Source organism: Kogia breviceps, chromosome 18, assembly GCF_026419965.1.
Source record: "Kogia breviceps isolate mKogBre1 chromosome 18, mKogBre1 haplotype 1, whole genome shotgun sequence".
In the NCBI taxonomy this organism is placed as follows: Eukaryota; Metazoa; Chordata; class Mammalia; order Artiodactyla; family Physeteridae; genus Kogia; species Kogia breviceps.
The window spans coordinates 39,766,360-39,788,241 of NC_081327.1; the positions used below are offsets into that span (position 1 = coordinate 39,766,360).

General features: G+C 39.1%; 2 protein-coding genes across 15 annotated transcripts in view; one reads left to right on the plus strand and one right to left on the minus strand.

Moving 5' to 3' along the window:
* KCTD19 (potassium channel tetramerization domain containing 19) overlaps window positions 1-84 on the minus strand; it is a 55,820-nt gene extending 55,736 nt beyond the window's left edge. For all 14 annotated transcript variants that reach the window (XM_067019361.1, XM_067019358.1, XM_067019351.1 and 11 more), the window contains exon 1: window positions 5-84. In XM_067019361.1, coding sequence (XP_066875462.1) covers window positions 5-7 — 3 coding nt within the window. In that variant the 5' untranslated portion in view covers window positions 8-84. The remainder of the gene's footprint in view (window positions 1-4) is intronic.
* A 99-nt stretch (window positions 85-183) lies between these two features.
* The window catches only part of LRRC36 (leucine rich repeat containing 36), a 37,832-nt gene continuing 16,133 nt past the window's right edge, over window positions 184-21,882 (plus strand). Inside the window, exons 1-6 of the mRNA XM_059044327.2 lie at window positions 184-253; window positions 1,529-1,656; window positions 4,694-4,886; window positions 5,665-5,761; window positions 8,124-8,212; window positions 19,880-20,007. Coding sequence (XP_058900310.1) covers window positions 184-253; window positions 1,529-1,656; window positions 4,694-4,886; window positions 5,665-5,761; window positions 8,124-8,212; window positions 19,880-20,007 — 705 coding nt within the window. The remainder of the gene's footprint in view (window positions 254-1,528; window positions 1,657-4,693; window positions 4,887-5,664; window positions 5,762-8,123; window positions 8,213-19,879; window positions 20,008-21,882) is intronic.

The window sequence follows — 21,882 nt, forward strand, 5'->3', positions numbered from 1 at the left end:
ATACCATGGTCTAGGGTCCTGAGGCTGGTGGGCAGAAGCGTGACCCGGGCAATAACGGCCCCCGGAAGCGCGGCGGCACGCGGGGCTGGGCGGGGCCTGGAGGCGCGGGGCGGGGCTTGGAGCGCGCAGGACGGCCTCGCGGGCGGTGACAGGTGAGCGGCGGAGTGGGGCGGGTGGGCGGGAATGGCGGAGCAGTGGGAGCTGGACGAGGAGGGCATCCGCCGCCTGGGGGCGCTGACCCTGGAGCAACCCGGTAGGGCTAGGCCGGGAGGGCCTGGATCGGGAGCTTGGGGTTAGAGGCTGAGGGGAGAAAACTGAGGGGGAGGCAGAGGAATCTGAGGTAGATGACGGGGAACGGCGGCGGAGGAGGAGGGCGAGAAATTGAGGGAGAGAAGCCGAGTCTAAAATGGAGAAGGAGAAACAAGGTTAAGCGGACCCTGAGGCCAGGAACACAGAACTGGACAGTCTGAACTAGTGGAAGGAAAATGAGCCCCAAGAGGAGCATTGGCGGGAGAAGGGCTTTTGAGGTCGGGGTGCCATTGAGGAGCCACAAAGGGCGTTAATTTTGGCAGTTTCGGAAACTAACGACCCAGGAGGGCTTTTCCTGGTTGGGGTGAAATGGGAAAGGATGTTCCTTCATCAGCCCCTCTCTTCGTCCAGTCTTCACCTCAAGAACTTGGCGATTCCTTTGATCCATCTGGATGCGTAGCCTCCTTTTGAGACTCAGAAAGGGGTCTGATGTAAAAGGAATAGCAGCTGATCTCTCGAGGCGTTTAGATCAGTACCTTGACTTCGTCCTAGAGGTAAAACGGGCGGAGTGACTGCTGACTCCACCTCTGACCTGGGGTCTGACTCACACAGCTTGCTTTCTAAGTTTTTAAGGAGTAGAAATGTTGGAAAAGTTATCAGCGTTCCTGATTCAACTTTTAGCTTTCCTAAATTCACTGCATCGTAATGGCAGGCCCTGTGTTAAATGCTTTCCCTGCATTATTTAATCCCCATAACAAGCCTGTGAAGCAGATGCTGTTACTGTTCCTATTTTACAGTTGAGGAAAATTGGGTTTAGACTCTTGCCCGAAGCCGCACAGCCGTAAGTAATGCAGCCAGGGTTTATTAAACCAGGACTCCCTCCCTCCCTCCCTTCGTTCCTTCCTCCTAAAACTTTCCTTTGATTGACATCCTTCTGGTCTACATTATATATCCTGGCAAAATGTTGTGAGTATTATCTATAGGGCTAGATCCTATCAGTGGAATTGCTGAATTTGTTTGTTTGTTTTGAGAACTTTTGGAGACTTTTACTACGTCCTTCAGGGTAATTAGAGAACTCAAGGGTTCTGTAAAACCAAGGCTTGGCGTCACTGCGTAAGACCATACTGATGCTTTTAAAAGGATGATCTGATCTTCTTATGAGACTTGAATATAGGATCTTTCACAGATGAGATACGGGAGGAAGGAAGGCCTGTTTTCAGTGACTCTGCTCTTTATCCAAGCAGAGATCATAATATATCTACTGATGATCTCTTTTCAGAACTGGTGGAGTCTCTTTCATTGCAGGGATCTTACGCTGGAAAAATCCATTCCATTGGTGATGCCTTCAGAAATTTTAAAAGTCTCCGATCCTTAGATTTATCAAGAAATTTGATCACTAGCCTGAAGGTAAGTTCTATATTCTATGACCAGTCAGTTTATTTTTTTGATGGGAAGAAATAAAAGATAGATAATATCAGCCTGGGGAATATAGCATCTTCCTTTTAAATGTTTCCAAACTAAATTTTACTATTCACTGTAAAATTCTTTTATGTTTGACATTTTTTATTATAAAATATTGGGGAAAAATTCCTTTTATACTGAGAGAAAAGTATATTAAACTATCACTGCCTAGGGCAATAGTACAATTTTTTTTTTTTTTTTTTTTTTTTTTTTTGCGGTACGCGGGCCTCTCACTGTCGTGGCCTCTCCCGTTGCGGAGCACAGGCTCCGGACGCGCAGGCGCAGCGGCCATGGCTCACGGGCCCAGCCGCTCTGCGGCATGTGGGATCTTCCCGGACCGGGGCACGAACCCGTGACCCCTGCATTGGCAGGCGGACTCTCAACCTCTGCGCCACCAGGGAAGCCCAATAGTACAATTTTTAATGTGTGTTAAAAAATTATGAGGAGCACTGTTAAAAGTACAGATTCTTGGGAATTCCCTGGTGGTCCATTAATTAGGACTCTCTGCTTTCACTGCTGAGGGCACGGGTTCAATCCCTGGTCAGGGAACTAAGATTCTACAAGCCATGAGGCATGGCCAAAAAAAAAATAATAATAATAATAATAATAAAAGCACAGAGTCTTAGTCCTTATTCTGAGAGAGACTCTAAGTTAATAAATCTGTGGTGGGTCCAGGATATTTCCAGGGGATTCTGATGGTGTTGGTGTATGGCCTAAGTTACTACTGTGAGTATTTTCTAGGAGGGGGAGGAAATGATGGTCTTGAAAACAAAAATTTCCACGCCAGGAGATGGTGGTGCAGAGGGCAGTTTAGCAAAGTAGGTGGAAGCATGCTTAAGCAGAAAGTGTGAGGATTAGCAAACACACAGAAAGAGCTCTACAAATATAAACGCCCACACACACAGAGATGGAAGTTTTATTTTCTTTGCATAGACCCCCAAATGGTATTTCTTCCACTGTTCCCTTTTTGCTCAGCTATGGGGCTGTCTTGATAAAGCCCTTCTGTGTAAGACTGAAGGTGAAAGACTTACAGATTCTATCCAGGATTGGTTAATGATCTGGATTATCCCTCCAGTTTTGCATTTCTTAGCAGAAACTTTTTCAACAACACAAACTAGACCCAATCTCAAGGTCTAAAACTAAGGGTCCCGAAAGAAGAGATCCAAGCTAGATCAAATTTCCAACTAGGATTCTAAAAGCAGAAATTCCAAGTTGAACTAGGTCTTTAGACTCTTTGATAACAGCCCTTTGTACTTGGACCACAAATTTCAGAAAGTATTAGTTCAGAGTTATTTAGGTCTCCTCTTCTCATATGTATTTTTATCTGATTGTTCTTTTCAGACTAAAACAAATTGAGTGAACATTGTTGTTATTTGCTTTTGTACTCTCTTTTGTTCCACTTCTGTAAATTGGCTGAAAACTGTTGTGAAAATTAATCAAATTAGCATGTGTAATCAAATATTACATATATGAGACTCCTGTAGTGTTTGGCATATAGGAAGCACTTTGGTTTTACAAATTTTTTTGCATCTATGATTTATCTGCATGTATTCATCTCTAGCAGCTCTGAATCATTTTGCTTAATTTTCCCAGGGGATAAATGTTTTGTGTTTAGTTCTAGTGTAGCGTTGGGGAATACATGAATTTATGCCAACTGGGAAACATGAGAGGAGGATAAGAATTGTTTCCTTGACTTTTACAATGAGACATTAAAAGATTACTTGAGCTGGGATATCAGACACATTTAAAGACAGTCCTAATGGGTACTGCCCTGAGGGTGAGGCCAAAAGCACTGATAAATATTCCCAACCATTGACTGTTTCACAATGTAGAAGTTAGTGGAACTGAAAAAAGCCAGAAAGAAATGCATCCAACTGTAAACAGTGTTCTATTCAGAAATGTTTTGAATATATCTTTGAGTTTTCTAAACTTCCTGCAATTATAAAAAGGTTAATTTTAAATGAGAGGAGAATAAAAACATTATTTTATAAATACATGATGGAAAATAATTTTACCTTTCTGAAATAACTCTCAATGACAGAGTTCCTTTTATGGTAACCATTTTTACCACTAACAGTATGTGATTATACATATACGTACATGTTTTGAAATATTGTCCTGAAATTTAGTGTTGGGCACAAGCACCTAACTAGCCAAATACATGAAAATTAAACAATTATTTTTGATAGTAGGTTTTAGCAAAGGAGAAAAATTGTGGCTTTTCTTCTCCAGTGTCCCAGTTCTGATTGTACTGTTGCTAGAGAAGTGGGGGGAGGGAGAGGGGTTGCTAAGTCCGCAGAAATAGAACAGAAGAAGGCAGAACATTTCTACCAAGGAGAACTGACTGATTGGAGGATGGGGAGCTTGTGGGGTAGCAGTAACTCTGAAGGGGGAAACAAGGACAAAAGGGGCTTTTGACTGGTCCAGGAGGGAAGACTTGGAGATCGCATTGCTTTGTTTTGCCATATAGTCCATTCACCCTAAAAGTGAGGTCTTGAGATATAAGAACATACACACTTAATTTTTTTCCCCGCCTTTCTCCCCAGAACCATCTCTCTTTTGCCTTCCTCCCTCCCTCCCTCTTTTAAAATGAGGTGCTCCTGGAGAGTGGAGAATGGTTATAGCAAGGGTGAGAGAAGTGCAAAAGTGACTTGGCCTGGCTACCACTGAGAAGGATTGGATTGGGAGAGTGATGGGGGGCAACAGAAGTAGAGAACTGACTGCAGATATATGGATGTCAGAGCTTATAAAGGAGGAAATGTATGATATCTATGAATTATTTAATGTATAACACATCCAGTGCCCATGGGCTGCAGCATTCTTATTCTCAGGCGACTAAATGGGAATTTCAGCCCTGCCTTTCTCATGGGTGTCTCAGGTAACTGTTTAAGGATGGAAAGTAATAGTTGTATTTCCATCTTTATCTGTGAGATTCCTAGTGCTTCCCAATGTACAGTTTCACAATGTAGTCTTTTCCTTGCAGGGCATCCAGTATTTATGTTCACTCCAAGATCTGAATTTATATTATAACAACATTCCTTCATTAGTGGAGGTGTCCCGCCTACAGCCTTTACCCTTCCTCAAAGAACTAGATTTGAGACTCAATCCTGTTGTCAGGAAAGATACAGATTATAGGCTATTTGCCGTGTACACGCTACAAACTCTGGAGAAACTGGGTGAGACCCTCCTCCCCTGTTCTTTGCCCCAGAATCTCACTTTAAACCAGCTGCCTCCTAACCTTTTGGATGTTGGCCCAGAGTATGCACTGGCAGGATATATTTGTTTATTAGTCAATATTTATGTAACTCTTTTGTTTTGGCAGGATGTATGACGAGTCCTTTTATTGTTTATTGAATGACAATCTATGATTTTATCAGTTACTTCCAGCTTTAGTTTTCTTCAGTTGATGGTTTCACCACCACTTCCTGCCCAACAAAAAGTTTCCAGGTTGAGATTTATTTTTCCAGGTGCCCCAACTTTGTAACTGAATTAGCAATCGAAAACTAATACAACAACTCTTTGGGGCTTAGTTGTCAAGGAACAATAAATATTCCTTCAAATGAGTTAGTCTGTATTCCTTTATAATTTTATTGTTGAGTATACATTTCTTATTGATATAAACTTCTATGTTACATGCCCCTGGGAAAGTTATTATAGAGCAACTAAGAAAAGTCTTTCAGAAATGGTGTAACTTTCAGCCTTAAGATTAGGCCATTTGGATTGTTTGCTGCCCAAGCTGTACTTTGCTGCAGAGGTAGTTACACTTACGTGGCAGTTGTTGCTATGGTGTCCCTGTAGTCTCCCTGAGTTACTAGTGCTCCAGTGACAACATAACAGCATTATTCTGTGACCCATCTCTAACAAAAGATGAGAAACTATTGTGAATATGCTTTTCTGACCCATTACTGTTTACTCCGAAAAGAAACATGCTCAGACCACGGTTTTTGCCTCTAGATGACCGAGCCGTACGAGAAAGTGAGAGAAAGGCTGCCAAGCTGCATTTTAGTCAGTTGGGTAACAGTGAAAATTTTCTTTTAGAGGTGGAAAAAAGGTAAGAAGATTTTTTACAAAAATTTTTTTGTTTGGTTCTAGACAGAGAATAGTGAATTCCTGCTTAACTTTCTTCATTTTGCAGCAGAAATCTCTACAAGTTGTAAGAATCCTCAGATCAGAAATGAAAGTATCTATGCAACATTTTGAGATTTATCTGGGGTGAGAATCTGGCCCTCAGTGGAACATTTCTGCTTTCTTGAACTATTGGGTCTTCTTTGGATATAATTGTTGTACATTCTCTAAAGCTGTTCAAAGTTTATAGATAGGGATATTATGGGATTACTTATCATCCCCATAAATGTATACCAACCTTTTCTTGGTAGAGTTATAAATCAGTACATGATCTTTTCCCATTGAATTAGGAGGATTATGTTACCATGGGCAGGGTCGTTAGAGATAAATTTGTTAAAGAATGATAAGGGAAGCATTTCTGTACAAAATCAAAAGTAAATGGACCTTTAAGCTCTAAAGTATCTGAATGGTAGATTTTTTTCTATTTCTTATTACCAAAATTCTATCAAAGTAAGATACCATATCTTCTGCCCCCAAACTCATGCTTTTAAAAAAAGTTGCTTTATTATTTTTGAAAAATAGAAGTTTATTATAAACAATTTAAATAATACAGAAGTACAGGGAAAAAAAGTCAAAATCACCCCATATTTTGCTACCGAGTTAACTACTAGTAATGTTTGGTATACATCCTTCCAGACATCTGTGTACCTATATACACATGTAGATGTATCTATTAGTACTTTGTTCTGATGGTAAAAGCAATGTGGGTTTATTGTTAAGAATATGGAAAGTAGAGAAAAAAACAAGGAATAAGCCACTCGTAATCCCACTACCCAGAAATAAATACTAATTATATTATGGTAAATATCTTAGTCTTAGGTATATGTGTGTGTGTGTGTGTGTGTGTTTTGTGTGTGCATGTTTATATATTATAACAATATATAACATTATATATTATATAATCAATATGTAAATATAAAATAATAAATATATTACATTTATTTTAAAGTAATTTTCTTCCTATACATACCATTTTTAATTTGATAAATTATGAAAGTATCCACACAACAGTAAATATTCTTCCCCAGAATGTTTTTTATTTGTTTACTTCTTTATTGTCTTTCCCCTCCACTAGACCATAAGCTCCATGAGAACAAAGACCTTGCTTGTCTTGTTTACTGCAGTATCTCTAGTGCCTAGAACAATGTCAGGCCCATATAAGGTGCTAAGGAGTAATTTGTTGAATGATGAATGAATGAAGTCAGTGCCTTTTGGCCTGGGATCTTGCTCTTTTCCACTGACTTTGCCTGTCTCTGCTCTGATCCATTATATATTTTATAATGTAATCCTCAGAGAGCAGACTTAATTCCCTATTATTTTAAGCCCCCCTTTTTTTAAAAGTCAAGTTTATTGAGGTTAATTTACATAGACTAAAATTCACCCTGCTGTAGAAAGAAATGGAATGTCTTAAAAATTATTTGTATATGTACTTTGTAAATTAATTCCTATTTTATATGCATTGGGGTACCTTGTTTACTATAGAAATCCAAAGATGAGTTAATGTATAACTGAATAAACTTACTAGTGAGGCAAATAATTTTCACCACTATATTTCTGTTTAGTTACCTTATAGTGACTGCAAAAACAGAGGTAAAATGTTGCTCAAGTGCCCGGTATTAACATTAATACTTTATAAGCTCTCCAACCTTGGGTGAAGGGTTTTTTTTAAAGCCTTTCTGAGTCCCAGGGCCCCCAACCTATAAAATGGTGATAACAGATTAATAGGAGAGCTTTTATCATTGAATGAAATGGTGGGTATAAAGTGCCTGGCTTATAGTCTAGGCTGTCTGTATTTACTGTATTTCCCAATTTGTACTTCCCAATCTTACTATAGTACATCAACCAAGTGCAAACACTTGCCTTTCTTGTCTCTTTTTCAAACTAATGGCTATAGTTGTCTCCATTGTAATTCTTGGTAGAAGAACCTTCTTTTCTGTGTCCTAACTATGAGTTTTTTAATACAAAAGAAAATATTATTATTTTATAATATGAAATACTATTTCCTCAATCACCCAGACCTAAGTTTATGTCAAGAAAACAGAGTAAGTTCTGAACTTTCTGGCTTTCATGCTTTAAAAGCTGAACTATAGTGTCTTTCTCTCTCATTATTCCCAATGAAAATATGACTTTTAAAAAAATAGCTTTAACTGAAATATTTGTGAAAATAATATGTTCTAGAGCATTTGAAAAAAAAATCTGATCACCCTGAAATAATGTTTTCTAAATAGCCTTTACTAGTGCTCTCAGAAGCTTCTTTTGAGTTTTAAATAAATTATTCGATGTGGTAGCTCTAGGGAGAAGACAGTGAGAAACTGTGTAGCAAATGAGAGCACTGCATCAAAAGTCAGCACTGATGTTGATAACAGGATTGAAACTGGTAAGTTTTCCCTTTCAGATCACAAAATGATTAAAACATTAGTTGTTTCTGTTTTCATGACCAATCTTGAGTAGGATGAAGACAAAATAGTTGAGAAATAACACACATTTGAAGAAAGCACAAGATTTACTGGCTTGTATTTTTCCCCTTTTCTTTCACTGCCAGAAGGGCCCTATTTACTGAGTAGGCCTAAGCCAAAACCCATCAAAGTGCACAAGCTGTACTCAGAGAGTTCAATTTCACTTACATCACTTTATATCATTAGGCCATCCTGAAAATTGCGTTGCCGATCTCCGCAGGATTCATTAACCAGAGACTCAGGGCTCATCTGCATCAATGCAGCTCACACCATTAGCCTTCTGGGCTTGTCCACCTTGAACCTTTGCAGCTACAGAATCTCTTGTGTTTGTGCTATATTCTTGGGGATTGTTGCCCATACACACTATTGGTAATCCAACGTGAATAAAGTGGTTATGCCACATTAATGGTCATGCCACAGGCTAGGAGAAAGCTTTCCACTGGAGAAATTGCATTCAATGTGCCGCTAGAGATTAATTTGGTACTCATCAGATGACCTTTTAATTGAGAAAACTTTCTTTTGTATCAAGGCCTCTGTCCCTTTGAAGGGTCTATTGAGTTATATACAAACTCTAAAAATTAATCCTCAACGGGCTTCCCTGGTGGCGCAGTGGTTGAGAATCCGCCTGCCGATGCAGGGGACACGGGTTCGTGCCCCGGTCTGGGAAGATCCCACATGCCGCGGAGCGGCTGGGCCCGTGAGCCATGGCCGCTGAGCCTGCGCGTCCGGAGCCTGTGCTCCGCAAGGGAGAGGCCACAACAGTGAGGCCCGCATACCACAAAAAAAAAAAAAAAAAAAAAAAAAAAAATTAATCCTCAAAATCTCAACAATAACTAATAGATTGACTATGTAGTTTAGACATTAAGGGTTTTCAGTATGTAACATACAGTATTTTATTTCCTGACTTCTTATCTATCCATGTAGACATTAATTGACAAGTTATTTTCACAGTATTTCATGGTAAAATAAGCCATAGTGAGGTATGATTTTTATTTTCCCGTCTTGGAAGTCTCAGCACATGTAAGTCATGGACCATGGATTGCTCTACTTCATCTTAAATAGCATTTTTTATATTTCAAAATTGATGAAACTCTATTGTAATAATTTTGGAAAATACTGAAAAGCATGAAGAACAATATTTTAATCACTCAGAAGCCTCTCCCCTAAAGAGAATCCCAGTTAATTTGGTATATAGCTTTCTTGTTTTTTTTCTAGGTACAAACATGTATATATCCATTTCCAGAAAGATAAAGATACACTAAACCATAATTTGACTGCCTTTTTTTGTATGAGCTGAGTTAAACTTCAATTATTTCATATTACATCATTAGCACACACAGAATCATTCCATGAATTAAAATGCTTTAAAGTGCACGGTCTTTACTGAGAACAAACTGCTTTACTAGACACAGAACCCATTTCTAAAGGTTCTTGGAAGCTCCAGCTGTTGCTGGATTTTTTTTTAATGTAAAATTTATTTTGCCATGTTGAAACGTTAAAGAGCCTTGCTTTCCCCTGAAAATTATGTTTGTGCTCGATCCCTGGGGACTGTTGCCTGTAAGCACTGTTGGTAATCCAATATGACTAAAGTGTTTATACCCCGTTAATGGTCATGCCACAGGCTAGGAGAAAACTTTCTGAAAAATATTTCCCACTAGCTCAATTGTTCAAAACAGTGCTTTCTACCAATCATTTAGGATGGCAGGGAAACTCACTGTCATGGATCCTCATCCTAGTCTCCTAACCACATAATCTTTGACTCTTTCAAAGTTCCCTTTCTCTTTTCCCATACCCCTAAAATAAGCATACCTAGGCTATGACTTCAGACTCTCTTCTTTCTCTACTCTTTGCCCTATTGATCTCATCTATTTCCACAGCTTGCTTTATTTCCTCCCTGTAGATGACTCTTAAATATGTTGGTCTAGCTTTGACAACTTGTACCAGTTTCTCTGCACCAGTCCCCCATTTCTGTTGACCAACTATTAATATACACTTGGAATCACCACTGAATAATTTTCCAGCCCCTCAAGCTAAACATGATAAAAAACCAAATGAACCCCTTTCCTCCAGCCCTAAACAGCTCTTAGGGTTTCATTAGTGTTACCACCACTTTCCCATTACTGCGGCTCAGAACCAGAGCGGGGTTTGATGCTGCCCCTCCCCTAAAGTCCAGCTGAATGTTCATACCTTAGACTATGATTCACAATTAACAGGCCTTCTTTTCCCTTTCCTAATAGTCTCTTAACAGTCATGCCTAATATCTATCATTTACTGAGTATAGACTCTGGGCCAGGCCCTGTGTATTATCTCATTTAATCCTCACAACAATCTTGAAAGTGGTTATAATTATCCTTGTTTTACACATGAGGAAACTGTGGCCCAAAGAGGTGAAATAACTTGCTCTAATTATACAGTAAGTGGTAGAGCTGGGATGCAAACTCTAGCCCATCTGTCATCCAAGTCCTCTTAAACATTACACCATGCTGCCTCCCAGTCTCTTCTTTCATTCTCTTAAAACTCAGCTGTGATTATTATACTTGCCTGCTCAAAAACTTGCATGACTCCCACTCATCTACTGAATTAAGAGTCCTTAATCTGACCCACAGGGCTTCTCTAAACGGTGGCTGCAGGTTATCTCTTCAACCTACCCTGAAACCTTATCTCCTGTTTCTCAACTACAGTATCCAATGCTTCAATCAAACCAAACCACTCCCTCCTCCTCACATAGTTCCTCCTTTTTCCTCTCTTCTGCCCCAGAACTAATGCTGTCCCCTCTGCTTGGAATGCTTGAATCAAAATCCTGATCTTTCTTTATGACCCTACTCAAAGTCCATTCTTTTTAGTGAAACTTTTTGATTCCTCAACCAAAATTCTTTTCCTTTTTTTGTAAATTCACATAATTTATCTTCTAGAACATATATTCTAGAAATAGAAAATGCAGCCATTCCCTGAATCACTTGCAACATAATTAGGGTAATGAGACAAACATGAAAGAGCTAAGTAACACAATTTAAGGCAGTGCATATGAAAACGTCAAATGAATCATACAGATACTCCTCAAACTCAGGGTTGTGGACTCCTAGTCCAGGGATATATCTTAGAGGTCCATAGGCAGTGTGAGACCCTTTAATTTTGTGAGACCCTTTTGTTTGATGCAGTTATGAAAAATATTTAAAAGATGTAAAAGCAAAAATACTCTTTTGCAGTATTAGTCTGCTATTTAAAAAATAGAATATTTCTTAGAACAGCTTTAGATTCACAGCAAAACTGAACAGAAGTACAGAGTTCCCATATACCTCCTGCCTCCACACATGCAAGGCCTCCCCCACTACCAACATCAGGCATCAGAGTGGTGCTTTTGTTAGAATTGATGAATCTACAGTGACACATCATCACCCAAAGTCCTTAGTTTACTTTAGGGCTCATTCTTGGTGTTGTACATTCTATGGATTTGGCAAATGTATAATAACAAGTATCTGCCATTTTAGTATCACACAGAATAGTTTCACTGCCCTATACTCTGTGCTCACCTAGCTATCCCTTTCTCCCCTTCTGACCCCTGGCAACCACTGAGCTTTTTACCATCTCCATATATTTTTTTTAATAGATTTATTTATTTTCATTAATTTATTTTTGGCTGCATTGGGTCTTTGTTTCTGCTCACAGCCTTTCTCTAGTTGCGGCGAGTGGGGGCTACTCTTCATTGCAGTGTGTGGGCTTCTTGTTGTGGTGGCTTCTCTTGTTGCAGAGCATGGGCTCTAGAGTGCAGGCTCAGTTAGTTGTGGCACATTTTGTTTATCCATTCATTTGTTGATGGACACTTGGGTTGCTCCCATGTTTTAGCTATTGTGAATAATGCTGCTATGAACATGGGTATACAAATATCTCTCAAGACCCTGCTTTCACTTCTTTGGGGTTTGCACCCAAAAGTGAAATTACTAGATCATATAGTAATTTTATTTTTAATTTTTTTTAGGAACTGCCATACTGTTGTCCATAGCAGCTTTGCCATTTTATATTCCCACCAACAATGCACAAGAGTTCTGATTTCTCTACATCCTTCCCAACGTTTGTTATTTCCTGTTTTTTTGATAGTAGCCATCTTAATGGGTGTGAGGTGGTATCTTGTATTTTTAAATTTGTATTTCCCTAATGATCAGTGATGTTGAGTATTTTTTTGTGTGCTTATTGGCCATTTGTATATCTTCGTTTGGAGAATGTCTATTCAGGTCCTTTGCTATTGAATCAGGTTGCTTGTTTTTTTGTTGCTGAGTGTTAGCAGTTCTCTATATATTCTAGCTATTAATCCCTTATCAGATATATGATTTGCAAATATTTTCTCCCATTCTGTGGGTTGCCTTGTTACTCTGTGGATATTGTTTTTAGAGGCACAAAATTTTTAATTTTTAAAAATAAATTTATTAATTTAATTTAATTTTGGCTGCATCGGGTCTTTGTTGCTGCGTGTGGGCTTTTTCTGTTTGCTGCGAGCAGGGGCTACTCTTCGTAGCAGTGCACGGGCTTCTCATTGCGGTGGCTTCTCTTGTTGCAGAGCACGGGCTCTAGGTGCGCGGGCTTCAGTAGTTGTGGCACGTGGGCTCCGTAGTTGTGGCTCGCAGGCTCTAGAGCACAGGCTCAGCGATTGTGACACACAGGCTTAGTCGCTCCGCGGCATGTAGGATCTTCCTGGACCAGGGCTTGAACTCGTGTCCCCCGCGTTGGCAGGCGGATTCTTAACCACTGTGCCACCAGGGAAGCCCCTTAATTTTTCATGATGTTCAATTTGTCTATTTTTTCTTTTGTTGCTTTGCTTTTGGTGTCACATTGCCAAATCCAGTGTCATGAAGCATTTTCCCTATGTTTTCTTCTAAGAGTTTTATAGTTTAAGGTGTTACATTTAGATTTTTGGTCCATTCTGAGTTAATTTTTGTGTATGTGTTAGGTAAGGGTCCAGCTTCATTCTTTTGCATGAGGAATGAGGGATGGGTAGCTGCTACTTTGCTAAGAACTGAAATTAAGCAAAATTAACCCTAATTTACCTTCCACTTCTTCCCCCAGAAGTTGCAAGTCTTCAATAGACTCCAGAATTCCAAAATAGTTATGACAGAATTCTGCCAGTGCAGTTGTTGCCTAGGTGGAAGACAGATGCAAGATGCTTCTTACTCTGCCATCTTCCCCTGTCTCCACAGTTTTGCCTTTTCCAGAATGTCATATAGTTGGAATCGTACAGTATGTAGCCTTTTCAGATTGGCTTCATCTACTTAGTAATACGCATTGAAGTTTCCTTCGTATTTTTTCATGGCTTGGCAGCTACTTTCTTTTTAGTGCTTAATAATATTCCATTATTATTATCTGGAATATTTGTTTATCCATTCACCTACTGAAGACCATCTTTTTTTGTTGTTGTTGTTGTGGTACACGGGCCTCTCACTGTTGTGGCCTCTCCCGTTGCGGAGCACAGGGTCCAGACGCAAAGGCTCAGTGGCCATGGCTCACAGGCCCAGCCACTCTGCGGCATGTGGGATCTTCCCGGACCAGGGCGCGAACCTGTGTCCCCTGCATCGGCAGGCGGATTCTCAACCACTGCGCCACCAGGGAAGCCCCATGAAGAACATCTTGAGTGTTCTCAGGTTTTGGCAATTATGAAAAAAGCTGCTATAGACATCTATTTGCAGGTGTTTGTATGGACATAAGCTTTCAACTCCTTTGGGTAAATACCAAGTGTTTTAGTTTTGTAAGAAACTGCCAAACTGTCACCCAATATAATCTGCTTTTTAAAATATCTTTTTATACACTGAGTTTCTTAAATTGAAGTTTCTCAAACTGGATTCATATTCTCAGAGTTTATGAGGATATTGAGTTTGAGAAACACTAATGTAGATGGGCATATGCTATAGAGGCTCAGGGTGTGCTAGGAGCAAATGAGGAAAGGTTTTGTGGCAGATAGAAGTTCATTTCTCCCTCATATAGAAATCCAGATGTTGGCAGTCTAGGGATGTTATTGGGGGTTCTAAGAGGTGAATAAAGGATATAGTGGAGGACAACTGGCAATCTCTGACACAACGGATGTAAGAGCAATTCAGCGAACAAGTGTATATCTACTGGAAAATCCTGTGTTAGAGGCTAGGCGCATTAGGAAATGACACAACAGTGTCAGATCTTCAGATACTCCCACACCAGAGAGATTTATCATAGCTATTAGGTTACAAGTCAGGCTGAGACATGAGTTCGACTGTGATAGAGATAAAGAACTATGGGGGAGGGCTTCCCTGGTGGCGCAGTGGTTGGGAGTCCGCCTGCCGATGCGGGGGGCACGGGTTCGTGCCTCGGTCCGGGAGGATCCCACATGCCGCGGAGAGGCTGGGCCCGTGAGCCATGGCCGCTGAGCCTGCGCATCCGGAGCCTGTGCTCTGCAATGGGAGAGGCCCCAACAGTGAGAGGCCGGCGTACCACCAAAATAAATACATAAAATAAAATAAAATAAATTTTTAAAAAAAGAACTATGGGGGAGAGGCACTAGCTGTTAGTACTGACTGGGGACCTGGGAAAAGACTTCACAAAAAGGAGACATTTAGGTTGGGCATTCAAATAGAATTCACTGGGCATAGTCGGGCGTTCAGTGCATAGAGAAGTAGAAAAAACAGGTGTGACAGATTAGGAAATTGACTTAGCTTGACTGGAGCTAAGGTGCTTGACTAAAGCCAAGTTGCAAAGGGCCTCTTTACTAAACGTTTTCATTTTATTCTCTTGAAAATGGGTAGCAAAGGTGTTTTAGGTGGTAAGCATGATTAAATGTGTGACAGAGAGATAACTCTAAATTGGAACAGTAGTCCCAATGGGAGATAATAAGGACATGTCCTGACAGAGGGCAATAATAGCAGTGTGAATGCAAATGAGGAGGTACAGATTGATTAAATCCTTGAGGATATGAAAAGAAAACTTGGAGATAAAACATTAAGTGTTTTACCTGCTGTGTTTTGCTAGGAAGTCCAAACTTCAAAGAGTTGAATTTTTTTTTTTTTTCGGTACGTGGGCCTCTCACTGCTGTGGCCCCTCCCATTGCGGAGCACAGGCTCCGGACGCGCAGGCTCAGTGGCCATGGCTCACGGGCCCAGCCGCTCCGCGGCACGCGGGATCCTCCCGGACCGGAGCAAGAACCCGCGTCCCCTGCATCGGCAGGCGGACTCCCAACCACTGCGCCACCAGGGAAGCCCAAAGAGTTGAATTTTGAATGAAATACATATCAGGTATTTAAAGGGGAAAAACACAAGGTTACTTAGGCAGTCTGTTCATGGTGGGAAAAAACTATAATTTCCTTTCATTATTATCATATCTACAATGGCTATCATATATTAATATATATTATATACACTATAATATATATCATAATTTATATATACTAATAATATATGATAATATATATCATATATATTATTTCAAAAGTCGGGGATTAAGTTGTCCTCAATGGGGATAAGCAATTTAAAGGAAGTGGCAAATCTTCATTTATTTTGGGATTTTTGTTTTGTTTTGTTTTAAATATTTATTTATTTATTTGGCTGCACTGGGTCTTAGTTGCAGCATGCAGGATCTTCATGGCCATGTGCGGGATCTTTAGTTGTGGCATGCGGACTCTTAGTTGCAGTATGGGGATCTAGTTCCCTGACTAGGGATCAACCCTGGGCCCCCTGCATTGGTAGCATGGAGTCTTAACCACTGGACCACCAGGGAAGTCCCCTTCATTTATTTTGGAAGCTAGTGCTAGACCCATTATTTCTGCTCTCAAAATTTTATCTCAGTGGAATCTAGGGTACAAGGTGTTTATTAGAGATCAATATCGAAAGGAAGGGGAGGAAGCAGAGTTAAGCAGAGGGACAGCTCTAGAGCAAGGACTGCCCCTGGGCCCCATTTGGTCACTGCATATGGACTGCCTCTGGAAGGGCATGACATCAGGAGGTAGTTCTCTGTAGCTGAGACATACTCTGAGGAGTAAATCAAGTCCTCCTTGAAAGGGATCTGGGTAGTGCATCTCGGTTTCTACCTCAGATGGGTTGCAAGGTTTTTGGCCAAATGTGTGAAGCAAGGCCTCATCCATCTAAGATTACTGGTAATTGAAGTAGCCAACTATTAGTTCTTTGCCACCAGCATCAGCATTATAAAGCCATTTCTCTGTCATTAAAAATATAAAACAATTTTCAGTGGTAAAAAGATAATGAATTATGGTCCTATCACATTGGTTATATGGGTATAAAAACCTGGGCTGGACAACAATGTCATAAATACCTTTGCTTTTGGAATTAAGTGTTGGATATATTTTACATCTGAAGAAAAATAAGAAAATAAATTGAAGGATAAGACAAGAAAAACATTATCTCAGAATGCAAATTGTTTCTTTTTCCTGAGTTTTCCTGACTGTGGTACATGACATGCTTAGTCATAATGTAGCAGAGCACGGTGTCAGTTTATCTTTTTCAGGAGTGAGCCTATATCTTGAATATGACACCAAAAGTGTAACAACCAAAGAAAAAATAGATGAGTCACACTTTATAAAAATTTAAAACTTTTGGGCTTCAAAGGACACTATCAAGAAAGTAAAAAAAGCTGGGGAATTCCCTGGCAGTCCAGTGGTTAGGACTTTGTGCTTCCACTGGAGGGAGCATGGGTTCCATCCCTGGTTGGGGAACTTACAAGATCCCTCATTTCGTGCGGTGTGGCCGAAATAATAATAATAATAATAAATTAGTTTAAAAACCAAAGAAAGTAAAAAAAAGCAACCCACAGAATGGTAGACAATATTTGCAAATCATATATCTGACAAGGGTCTAGTATCCATTCTATTCAAAAAACTCTTACAAATCAATAATAAAAAGACAAACAACCCAATTAGAAAATGGGCAAAAGATTGAATAGACATTTCTCTAAAGAAGTTATGCAACTAGCCAACAAGCACATGAAAGATGTTCAACATCAGTAGCCATCAGGGAAATGCAAATCAAAACCACAAGGAAGATACCATTTCACACCCACTAGGATGGCTAGAATCAAAAGGACAGATAACAAGTGACAGCAAAGATGTGGAGAAATTGGAACCCTCATACATTTCTGGTGGGAAAGGAAAATGGTATAGCTTCTTTGGGAAACAATTTAGAAGTTCCTCAAAAAGTTACAATTACCATTTGACCCAGCAATTTCACTCCTAGATATATACCCAAGAGAAATGAAAACATATGTCCACACAAAGACTTGTACAGGAATGAAATCAGCATTATCCATAATAGTCGAAAAGTCTATCAACTGATGAATGGAGAAACAAAATAATGGCATATCCATATAAGGCATATTTTTCAGCCTAAAAAGGATTGAAGTACTGATACATGCTACAATGTTTATCTTGAAAGCATCATGCTACTTGACAGAAACCAGATATAAAAGGTCAAACATATTATTCCATCTACATGAAATGTCTAGAATAAGCAGATCCTATTTGATGTTTGCTAGGGGCTGGTGGGGAGGAGAGAATTGAGACTGACAGTTAATTTGGTTTGTTTTGGGGTGATGAAAGTGAAGGTGGTGATGGTTGTACAACTTTGTGAATACAGTAAAAATCACTGAATTGTATACTGTAAAAGGGTGGCTTATATGGCACGTACATTATATCTCAATTAAAATAAAGATTCCCCCCACCAAAAAAAGTGATTCTATAGAATTTGATAATTGATTGACATTTGAGATTAGAGAGAGAACATCAAAGAACAAGTTTCTATCTTGAGGGACTGGGTGAATACGAATGCCAGTATTAAGATGAGGGTTAGAGATGGAGGTGGAGACCATCAGCAGAAGTAGGCCTGGAAGTGAAGATTATGAGTTCGATTTAGAAAATAATTGGGAATTCTCTGGTGGTCCAGTGGTTAGGACTCAGCATTTTCACTGCTGGGCCCGGATTCAATCCCTGGTCAGGGAATTAAGATCCCACAAGATGTGCGGTGTGGCCAGAAAAAAAGAAAATACTGACTTTTTAGTTGTCTATAGGGTACTCTTTGGGGGGCAGTTCAAAAAACTTAAGTCTGGACATGAAACGACAGATCAGAGTTAAGAGATTTAGATTTAGGGTCATCCAGATTTGGGAGATAGCTGACACCAAAGAGAAGGTATGATAGCATTCAGCAAAGAGTTTGTACCTTGGGGGATTTGTTTGAACCAAGAGGTAGGTTGAAAGAAAAAGAACCTGTGAATCTAAAAATGAGCATTAGCAGGGTAGAAGAAAAACCAGGATGGAGCAGGGTCTTGGACACCTGGAAAGTTTGTGTTGTTCTGTAGGAAAGGGGTAAGAGGAGCCTTGAACCCAAAGTCACAGCTTACTAACCATTCTAATTTTCTACCAAGAATCAGGTTAAAATCAGCAATTTCTGCTTCACCTTGTTTTGTTTTTTCTTCCTGTGTTGCTACTGCAAAGGAACTACAGAACATAAACTTTGACAGCTTATGTCACTTTGAGAAATACAGTTCTGTCAAGTACAAGGGTGGAAGAACATCTTGTATTGAAGTAGTAGGACATTTCATTCCCAAAAGGCAACTCAGAAATAAGAAGCATTTTAGAGCTCCAAATGGACTGAAGGGCCGGATTTTCAAAAGGCTGGCTTTATTCTCACTCTGTATTCTCAGTTGCCCTGCCTTATAGTAGCTTTCTGTTGCCAGAGCCTGAACATGGGAACTAGCAGAAGAGCGCACTGTTTGAATAAAGCCCAAATTTTGGAAACTATCTTAATTCTTATACAATCCTACTAGAGAAAAAAACCTCCCTAAACGAAAACCTCTTATTTTAATCCATGGGTCCCCCAGAAGACCCCAAATCCCAGAATTCTGCAATTAATAAGTATTGATCAAGGATATGCAAAAACTTTTGTACAAGTGTTACAATCTAATAGAAATCCTAACTAACTCTTTTTGAGGTGGCCAGGATAGGATACAGTTTTTGTTTTTCCTTTCTACTTTTAAAGTTATTTCTCTAATGATAGGCAAAAATACTGGGAAACCTAAGGATTTGGCATTCGTTTCTATGAAATAGGTCCTGATTAGTCTTTTTCTTTGAACAAATGAGGAAATCAAGCCAGAAAGAAGCTGGTTTGAAATGATGAAGCTGATTTAAAATGACAAATCACTGCAGACTGTTGCTTAAAGCCCTGGAGATGCCTGATGTCAAGAGTCTATTTCCAGCCATCTCCCCCTGTAGCTGGAGATTGCTGAATTGGTGTCAAAGTTTATTATATATTCACTTCAGAAGTATGCAAAATATTTGCCTTCTTCTTAATTTCTCTTGAGCATTTAATAATTTATGAAGCCATTTCATATCCTTGTCTTGTTTTAACCTCACCTCAACTCTAAGAGATAGGAAATTTAGATTTTATCATCACTGTTTACAAGTGGAGAGATTGAGAGAGGTTAAGCAGTTTGTCCAAGTTCACATGATCTCCAAGTAGTGGCACCAGAACTAACTCTCAATCTTGTGACTTCTCTTCTAGTATCTTTCCATATGACATGTTGCCTTTAAAGTCTGGTCAGTGCTTCATTGTATGCCTTTTCTTTTGACACAGGCTCAAACAAAGGACTTTTTATTTCCTTCCCTAACTGGGAAATAAAGGATTCCCCAACAAGTACTTCTGTAACCCAGGGCAATGGTATACCAGATCAGAAATTAGACAGTTTGCCACTGGGGACACAGGTAATGTACTCACTTTCCTGCTGATCTGTTGACTAGTCAATGATTAATGCTAATAATCCAGTGGACTCTCAATTATTGTGAAGGTCTAAGAGGACTTTTTAAAATTAATTTTTATTGGAGTATAGTTGATTTACAATGTTGTGTTAGTTTCTGCTGTACAGCAAAGTGAATCAGTTATACATATACATATACCCACTTTTTTTTAGATTCTTTTCCTGTATAGGTCATTACAGAGTATTGAGTAGAGTTCCCTGTGCTATACAGCAGGTTCATATTAGTTATCTGTTTTATGTATAGTAGTGTGTATATGTCAATCCCAATCTCCCAATTTATCCCTCTTGCCTTCCCCCTTGATAACCATTAAGTTTGTTTTCTGCATCTGTGACTCTAGTTCTGTTTTGTAAATAAGTTCATTTGTATCATTTTTTAAGACTCCACATATAAGCTATATATGATATTGTCTTTATCTGTCTGACTTAAGAGGACTTTTTTGATGAAGGCATTTTAGACACTTTAAAAGGAAACACAAGACAGGATGCAAAGGGCCTTCTCCATTAATTTCAATCTCCCCTTTCCCTCTCGCCCAGTACCTGATCAAATGTAGTATATTTATACAAATAACTTCAGCACATTTTATGCCAGGCATTTTGGCACTCAAACAGGGATACAACTGTTACAGGTTTTGTCTGGTTTTCAGTTTTCTTTTCTCTACCCAATGTCCCCATTTCCTGTTACCTGGCTTCTTTTCATTTTCTACCTTTGCCTTTTAATTACTGGATCTTAACATCTCAGGGGTGGCTCTCCCAACACTGCCTCTTCATTGAAACATAAAAAAAGAAAAGTTAAGGAGTAAAGATGGCATAGAAGTTGTGGGCAATGAAGAGGTAGAGATCATGCAAGATGAGGGAAGAATTAAAAATAAGTTTTTAGGGAAAAAAATTGGTGGGAGTCCATTACTTATTTATATGAATGGATATGATGCAGGAAGCAGAATTGACTACTTCATATTCAACTTCTCCTTTTGTATGCATTTTTATTGATAAATTATGAGCAATAAGTTTGCTCAAAATAACCAGAAGGAGAAAGAAGAGAAGGAAAGACTGTGATTAATCCACAATTTGGATAATCAACACTGTACAAAGAAAAAGATAGTAAGATTTCAGGTTGATTTTATAATACCTTCATTTTATAAAAAGACAGATTCACATTTAGTTGGTTTCTTTGTTTTTGGAGATTCTACCTGGATAATTTAGAAACTATTTCAATTACCATTAAAAAAAAAATTTGGTATTCTTTTAAAGGAAATGGAGACAAAGTATACTGTAATCTACAATTAACATTAAATAGCACTTTTTAGATTTAAAAAACTTTGAAATTACTTCTTGAAGTGCTAGAGAAAAGGAAATTGAATAGCCTGCTATATGTCCTCTTAGTTTAAGAAATAGAAAGCAGGATTTCTTTCTCTGCATAACTACCAAAAAGATGCTGAATACTTGAAGATGATTTTGTAAAAAGCAAACTCTAGAAAGCTTTCTACTTTGTATCAATCCTTGCTTAATTATGCCTTAGATTAATTTTCAGCCTATTAAAAAGTCTCAGTAGCTCCTATGGTTGATACTCAGCTTTACTAGAGGTAAAATAAGTATGGGAGTTCTTCAAGCAGAAATAAGTTGGAAAAGGTGGTACCATCTAACTTCTATGCTGAGTTATCTAAAGCAGTGAAAATACAATATTTCACTGCTTGGTATGTCCTTTACCATCTAAGGATATTTTGTCTTTTCAAGGCAAAAGACAAAAGCAACTCTAGAATCTCTTTGTATTGTGACTATTTTAAAATAAGCTTAAATCTGGACCTTTGCTTGAAGATCTTTTTCC